This window comes from Pyxicephalus adspersus, chromosome 3, assembly GCF_032062135.1.
Source record: "Pyxicephalus adspersus chromosome 3, UCB_Pads_2.0, whole genome shotgun sequence".
Classification (NCBI taxonomy): Eukaryota; Metazoa; Chordata; class Amphibia; order Anura; family Pyxicephalidae; genus Pyxicephalus; species Pyxicephalus adspersus.
In genome coordinates, this window is record NC_092860.1 from 114,514,577 (window position 1) to 114,523,637 (window position 9,061).

The window sequence follows — 9,061 nt, forward strand, 5'->3', positions numbered from 1 at the left end:
AACAAGGCATATTACAGAATGCCTAACCAAGGATTATACTAGCAAAAAAGCTTATAAGCGTATTCAAAAGCTATCGTACAAGAAGAGTTTAATTTGTGAGAGCACTGGGTTTCTTATTTTTCTGTTTGTTTTTTTTTTTTTAATAAAATCTTTGCCATGACTACAGGCTTTTCAAGTTGGTTTTAAAACTACTATTTAGTGTTGTTGTCAACCGATATCCTATTTAGACCACAAATACTGAGCAAGACTGTATTCTAGATAGCTTTTGATGTATTCTAAACTATTTCTCTGTGTCTATACAACATGAATATTAATGAGGGCTTTAGTTATTATGTTTTGTTACTTTAAGGCATAATTAAAGTAAAAAAAATATGAATTGTACTTTAACTTAAATATATTGCTCCCTGATCACAGATTGTTTAAGTGGTTCAGCACATTTGCATGTTTTTGGATGTTTAGATCTTTATTAGGCTATTCAAAAAGTTATAAATATAGTTACTTTCTTCACAGGTAAATAATATCATGGATGAAATAGATCTAAAACTATGTGATGCTAATATTTGTTAAGCTAAGCATGTAAAGACCTAAAAAGATCATTAAAAGTACTTAAGTTTAATGTAAAGTATTGGTAATATTAAAATCCCTGTTTTTCTGCTCCTGATGGATGCTCTGAAATAGGATTTTCCTGCCTGATTAGATGCTTTTCTTTAGTGAATTTGTGTGCAATTGGTTCCAAGCTAGTAATGTGCATGCCTCTCATGCAAACTCATATGACCAAAGCACTTAGTTTTAAGAAATCACACATATTATCTTACCAAATCAGGCCCTGAGTTTAATATCTAGTTTAAAAAATATCCTTTTTTTTTTACTATGATTACAGAAATGCAAAGGGGTTCAAAAGTCTAATTTAAATAACACAAAACGTAACTGTTTTATATAAAGGAGCCAGTAAAATGTAAAAAAAAGAAACTTAGTAAGAAAATAAGTTTTATAAAAAGCTACACAAGATTTAAACTGGCACTTTGTGCTGGGGATGTTCTGTACAATGCGTACAGAGCCCACTTAGTTAAGCAGTCAGTGTATTGGTGGGTAGATGGGCAAAAACTGTAAGTTAACAGCAGAAAGTGCAAAAAAGAAGCTACACTGCCATTTACAGTTTCCACCTGGATTGCATTTAATAAATACAGAATTTGAGAAGGATCTGCTGTAAGTCAACTGTAAAAAAAAAGGCTTCTCATATTTACTATAGTAAATATTTGCAATTGGATTTATGTTCCATGGTTAGTAAAATGATATCACAGAATTAAGATTTATACAATAATAATCAATACATTTATATCTAAATGATTTTTTTTCTACTGAAGATTACATTTTTAGTTCAAACAATACTAATTGTGCTATGCAGAGTAGAACTTCCATGGTACCATCAACAAATTTGTATACTACAGTTAGTCTTCAGATATTATTTAAAAATGGTTTATTAAGTAGAATGTTATAAAATTAACATATAATATATGTACCATATATCGTTCAATGCATAGTAAATTAGTACAAAATGCAATGTACTATCTTGATCACAGCAAGGGGCTCAACACTTCTTGGCCTGTGATATAAAATAATATAAATACAATTGATTACTCCTAAATTTCGATACCCTCAATCCATATGGGGGTAAGTTGTTGATGTCACAATTACAAAAGGTGGAGAGTGTTAAACGTTATTACATTTTAATCTTCATCCCTATCAGATCCCCTTAGGTATACCTAACTAACCTTTCCTATTTAATGGATCTATACAGATACTGGAATGAATTTCTCAAAGCTTTATAAGCTGTTGTACCTAACGATGGAGGATTTATGAATAAATAGGTAAGAATATTGTATAAATGGTGTTGGTGTAATTCTAAGTAGGGATGTGGTACTTTTATAGTGACAACTCCAATTTAAATAACACAATTTTTGATGGAGTTTTGAAGGGTTAGAACTTATGTCAAGTTTCTATTGCCATCTGTTTCTCCAATGGGGAGCGTTCCCATCTGATTTCCAGTTACACAGAATAATAAACTAGGGAAAAAGATGCCTCTGAATTTCAACTTAGCAAATCCTGTGCTGTCTTGATTTCTGCCTTCTTTCTGATGCTCCCGGTTATGTCCCATGCCACCACCTTCTTTCCTCTGACATCCTGATGACATTGCCTGATTTTACACATGAGCAATATTGGGTTACATTTCTTCCTAAAGGGCCTTCAGATGTAAACAACCATGTGCCAATCTTGCTCTACTCACTTGTGAGATTGTCTGCTGGTTCTTTTACATTTGTGGAACAACTTTGACAACACTATGCCCAAACGCCGACATACATAGAAGAAGAAATCTACAGCTTCTTGAGATATGTGACAAAAGTATTCCAGGAGGCTGTGGGTTTCATCTTCAGTCTTTATTGCCACGGCAGTATAGATGACAGGGGTGGGCACACATTAAAAATTATAATGAAAAAGTTAGTAAATAAAAAAAAATCCTGACACATGTTCTTATACTTCCATACTTAAAACGTGCTTTTGTTTAAATATGTCCAGACATTTTTAGTACCTCCCTGTCCCTATCAGTAAGGAAGGAATTAAGGGAAATGTCTTAAATGGGGAAAACTCCCATTCCTAACAGGTTCTAACCTTTTCTAAGTCTTCAAAAATGCCTTGGGTTAACCATGTCTTGGGTTGTTTACTACACCATTCCATAGAAATTCTGGTATAAAAGTAATTCTCTTACTAAATAAGTGGAAGAAAGAAGAAGAAAAGAAAGAGGAAATGAAAGGAAAAAGGGAGAAAAGCAAATTTTTAATGGATAGATTTTCCTTGTTTCCTTCAAAAAGGCTGAATTAAAACATAAATTATTTTGTGTTGCTCACATAAAAAAAGTGAGAAATTACTTAAACGTAAGCTAAATTAAAAGCTTTGTAGTTACAGTGTTTACATAGTAGTTTAGTTATGTTATGTTTTACATAAAATACATTCTTGATATTAAAATTTATATGTGTAAGTATAGATTGTATTTAGAAACAAATATTTTTTTAATTAGTAAAAAAAAAAAGTTTTAGAAAATATTAATATTGTTCGCACATTTAAATAAAGAACAATAAATACATTTACTAAAAGCGCTCTAATCCTAAATGAGGTAAGAAATCACTATGTTCATGATTTTCATATTTTTAACAACATTTAAGAATTTGTTGTGTGATTACTGATCAATATGTAAGTGTAATTCACATTTCCCTGGAGTCTTAGTTCACTAGAAAACGTTTAAATTTATGTTTCAAGCATTGTAAGGCAGACTGCTTATTACTGTGCCGTTAATAAATAATTTCTTGTTACTTATAAAAAATATTTTACTATTTAAAAAAAAAAAAGTAAAATGCTGTACCAAATATGTAAACCGAAAAAGAAAAAATTTGTATTTGGGACTTCTAGTAAAATCCAAATATTAATTTACCTGTTTGGTCCTGCAGTTTAAAATAGTATAAATCACATTATTTTAAAATCTGTAGTTTTGTGTATTGACACCTCTGAGTAATACTATGTAAAATCAAGTAAAAGTGGCAGTATTTTGTAGCTGTATTTGTACCATATTTTGTGTTCTACTCTCTATGTGGTATTATGACCATAATTCGAGGTCTACTGGTTAATCTAATGGTTATGGGTCCCAAACTGTGGTTCACATGGGACCTTACGGTACTTTAGTCTTGTTGTTGGTGAATGTCTTCATGTCGTAGAATTTTATAAATGACCCAGTAGAATATATTAAATATTAAAAAGGCAAGTGGAAAGCAAGCTCGAGAAATTGTGTCTATCTTCTTTGCTCTGTCTATAAACACTTTTCTCATTTCTTCATGGGTTTTTGGTGGTGGTGGTGGTGGATTGATTGGTCCCTTTGGAGTTACTCCATCTTTTGCTTGAAGACATGGTCCCATGCCATAAGCTGTGAAGCTGAAGCGATTTTCTCTTACGTCATCATCCTGCAATGATTAGAAAATCTATTATTTGGGAACATGTTATAACATTTTTACCAATCAAACTTTGAGAAGTATAATAATTATTTTTTTGCACAAAATGTGGTAGATATGCATCCCCAAGGAGATGCAATACCAGTGCAACCAGGATTCCAAAATCATTTCAGGATGGGAAAAGAATGGTTTTAACACATTACCATGTGCAAGGGTACAAGGTCTGTAAATTATTAAAATATTTTTAAGGCCAAAACTTTTTTTTTATGGATAGAATAGGCAACAGTGGGGTCAAATCCACTTCTTTGCCATCTTTGACTCATTTGGTAGATTTACCTTCAATTGCCCACCCTGTCTACATTGAAAAAATTACCTTTTTTCTCTTCCAGTATTTTTTTTCCCTCACTATTTTAATTCCAGAGATCATGGTTACTGAGGCAAAGAGAGGGACCAACATCCATGAGAAAAAGAAAGTACACCCTCTCTCAATTGTCATTTTTTTGTGTGTCGGGACATATTAAAAATGATCTGGTCCTTAGCAGGTCTTAAGATTAGGTGAATGCAACCTCAGATGAATAATAATACAGGACATATAACACTTTGTCAAAGACTAAGTTGAAAAGCAGAAGCAGTGTGTGGTGGTGTCCACTTACCTCCATAAGAATTAAAAGGGTAAGTAGAAGCCACGGATGCTAATTAAATGCATCAATCAGCATAAGCAAGTGTGACCACCTCCATAAATGCAGATATTTTGGCAGTTTGATGGTCTAGAGGACTCAGGTATCTACTCCAGACCATTCAAGACTCCACAATGCCAAAATAAGCAGGCATCAGTAATGGTCTTAAGAAAGCAATTTTTGTTGCCTATCAATCTGGTAATATACCAAGGTACAAAAATGACTAAGGAGATATTTGCATATCTGCTTATAAACTAATCATAGAAAACAGTATATTCTGACAAAATATGTTAAGCGAAAGACATCTGCAATAAAGCGACTAGTGTAAGGATAACTGATCCCAAATTCATAAATCAGCCTCTTGTGCCCTCTGCTGCTTCTTAGGCAAAACTAATGTTCAAACCTGAGCACTCTGCTCCACTCCGTTTCATTAACTGTACTTAACATATTAGGCATTTAACCCTTTTATCACCAATTTAAAGGGATTGATTTACTAAAGAATTTTAGGCTGCTCACCTACCAAAATAAATTATAACTCCAAAGGGATAACTCACTTAGCTTAGTGCAGGAGGTCTGTTAACTTCAGCCACCCAATCATGTGCAACCAAAAATTAAGTTTTTTACATTTCTTTGCAGAGTGAATTTGCACCACATTTACTAATCTAATTAAATTACCCTTGGAGAGATATTTCACTTTGCTAGATGAACAAACTAAACTACTTATGTAAATTAAATCCTCATTGTCTATAAACATCTTCTACTTGTGTGCTTTAAAATAGTTTCCCCAGAGACAGAAAATCCAACCATACACCGAATTTCTTATTAAATAAGGTGCCATAACAGATAAAAAAATAATCATAGCAATTAAATATATATGTAGCCAGTGGCATACATAGCATAGTTTACACATGGAGCCTGATTCAATAAAGCTCTCCAAGGTTGGAGAGAATACACTTTCAAATGTGAAGCTTGGTAATCAAGCAAACCTCGAAAGGATTTCTTAAAGTATTTTGCTATTTGTTAGAAAATATTTGCAAACCTGGATCAGATTCATTCTATGTTTTTTGGATCACCCAGGTTCACTAATGAACGGGTATCCTCTCCAGTTGTGGAGAACTTTAATAAATAAGGCCCATTAGCCCCATAACTTTTAGGGCCTTGAGCCTAGAAGTAAAAGACTTCTGGACACCTTCCTGTGTATGGTATCTTTATGCTGTTCCAGTGCAGCATAGTGACCCCACATGTTCTCTGTTTGGTATCCTATTTAATTCATATGCTAAACACACTACCTAAGGGCCATGGTGGTGAGCACAGCATCTGCTAAATTGGCAGGAAATCCTAGATGGATTGATACTTACTCAACTGGTGAATCTACCTCCAACTGAGTCATGCAGTCTGCAGATGCCGGGGGTATGGATAAATTAATATCTACTTTTCTGACTCGAGAGCCTGAATCCCAACATGGTGCATACCTCTCAAAGTATGCCACTGTACATAGTGTAATAAATACAAAATGACAATCAAGGGCTTATATAAAACAAAAAAAATACTTTACCTAAATGCTTAATAAGTATGTGTCCATAATGTGCTTTTTTTAATCTTTTTGAAATCAATCAGGATTTATCCTTCCTTTCTGAATTTCTCAGCTTCACCAAGTGTAGTTCTTAGCTGACATAGAGAGGGACAAAGTCTGATCTATACAGTGGCCCACTGCTGGCTATGTCTTTGCCAATGTAGGGAGGTGCATATGGGAAAGAATTTCTTATGACAGCATGTATATGTACTGGTGCCATTTATGTCTATGCACAAGTACAAAATAATATGTTTTCTCAGACAGGCCCCTAGGGCCCTTTGGACCTATTTACTTTATTCAACTATTGAGGTGAAAAATAATAATAAATCCAAAAAGAAGTTTACTGTGAATTATGGTTTGCAGCAGCTCGCCTAATTTAACTAAACTAATAAATTAGCATGAATGGGTTGCTTGGTAGTGTATAAAATAATCCATAAGGTTAAATCCCCCAGGAAGCCATGTCAGTATGAAAATAAATAAACAAGATATTGATACCTGATTATCAATACCAACTCAATTTATAACAACTGTCATGTAATAACTGCTTACATAACTGAACTGGATATATTGTTCACAATCATGTTATTAGACTTAAAATCTCGCTGCACATTGTTCAAGTATTTGTGCACCTGTACCTGTTGCAGAATAATCTGCAATATAGTCACTATATTAAGAATTATTGCCATTGGGTGACGTATCAGGAAGACTGGAAGAGAATGATAGTAGCGCCTGACACTTGCTCAGTGTCGGGACAAAGAGGAATTCTAGGACGATGCAAGACTGGATTGAGGGAAGGTCCAGTGCCATCAAGGGATCTGCGGGATTAAAGGTTAGTGTGATTTTTTTGTACTTTAAGAGTACCTAATACCCACCATGTTTCATTACTATCTGGATTTTATATATATATATATATATATATATATGTGTGTGTGTGTGTGTGAATTGTAAAAATGGTAGTTACATTTATTTATATAGAAAGAGTGGATTTTATTTTTTTATTTTATTTCGTTGAATTGGCCTAACATAACTTTTATTTTTTTAAGGCCTGCGTAAAAACTAAGCATAAAAAAATAGTATTAAAAATAAAAATAATTAAAAAGTGTTAGTGATCCATGAAAAAAAGGATCCCAGATCTGGTTAGAATGTGCTATTGTACGATATCTCCTACTTTTTAAAGCTATTTTTCTAGTTTTTGGATTGTAATTTTTACAAAGGTTGATAATAAGTAAAAGCAAAGCCTATTCACAATCTAGTTTAATATTCAATTATCCCTCCAATGCTATAAAAAGCTGTAGTTCACACAAGATCCAAGCTTTACACACACACAAACACATTTAATTTGTGCTCTACTATATTGAAATGAAGGCAATTACAGTTTTAACTTTGATGAAATAGGCCTCATTATGCTAAAAGGCTATCTCCCCCCTCCTTGTGAACATAAACAAATGAGATACCTTTACATATTTGTTTACGTGGTTGGAGTTCTATGACCACAATGTCCCTTTCATCATGGTGTTCATGCATATGTACTATATATATATATATATATATATATATATATATATATATATATATTGTGGGCTGATATTAGCCCCTCTCCCAGCCAGCAGTGGGTTATTTCAGTTTTTTCATATTTTTTTTATAGTAAATCATGGAATTTTCATGTTATATTATCAGACAACATTAAATCAACCACAGGGTTTCATGATAACAGTTTAAAGTGAAGCTCTTTTCTTTCAATCAAGTCCCTTCAAGCTTCTTTAAGGTAAATATTGAATTATTTTTGTGTGCAAAAAAAGATTTTGCAAAGATCTCTTTGTATAGGGGAAACCAGTGTCAAGATTTTTCTGGTAATTATTTTCAAGGACGAAGTGTCAGTTTATTAAATAGAAATCAATTGCTTGACAGCTTTGTTCAAAAGGCAAAATGCAATATGGCTTTGCAATCTCACTCACATGGCATGGCCCTTTATTTATAAATGAGTGATGGAGTAGGTGTGTTCCAATCAGATAAAGAAGAGCAAAGAACTGACGTTATAAACCACTTGTATAATGTTATAAATCAGTGGGATCCATAATGCACGGAGTGCGATATTGGCCCTGTGTTTAGTTTTTTTCTGTAATCTTTGTTTTGTTAAGAATACGTGTTTAGTTATTTCTATTACAATTTTTTCTATTTATTAGTGGTATCATCTTCACATGTTTAGGCTTTAACATTTACATTTTTACCTTTTTAGACCTCCTAACAAGTTACCCAATGCATCAATATTCTTTTCAGCAGTTATTATTTTCTGTTCTTTAACAGCAACAGAGTGTAAGATTTTAAAGAAAAAGTGAAATATTGAAAAAACACTTTGCCAGATGATCTAACAGCTAATTAAATAAATCTGCTTATATTCACCCCGTGTGGAGGCAAAATATGCATCCTGCCAGGTAAGGCCATTGTTTGTTTGCCCTAATGATAATTCTCTAGGGGGTTTATAGAAAAAAATATTACATTAGGTAAGCAATAAATAATTTACTAAAGTAATGAGAAAATAATGAGAACACAGGTATACCAACTCATTAGTTAGACACTGAAATAATTGAAGAATTTAATAAAGTCAAATGCTTGCATACAGGAAACTGACTATTATGTATTTCTCCATATATTATAAAACTATGTATGGAATGTAGTGAGTGATGTTAGATGATCATTGGGGGGGGCACGCCTCTGTGTTTCTTATGCATATAACACTATTGTGGTTTCAGGACCCTTATAACTGTCTTCCTCATACCAATGACCTTAATACATACAATAAAAGAAATGGCCTTTAG

At 33.0% G+C, this 9,061-nt stretch overlaps 1 protein-coding gene across 1 annotated transcript in view; it reads right to left on the reverse strand.

Annotated features, from left to right (window-relative positions):
• Positions 1–251: 251 nt before the first annotated feature.
• Positions 252–9,061, reverse strand: part of GLRA3 (glycine receptor alpha 3) — a 95,786-nt gene continuing 86,976 nt past the window's right edge. The window contains exon 9 of the mRNA XM_072406846.1: positions 252–4,007. Coding sequence (XP_072262947.1) covers positions 3,729–4,007 — 279 coding nt within the window. The 3' untranslated portion in view covers positions 252–3,728. The remainder of the gene's footprint in view (positions 4,008–9,061) is intronic.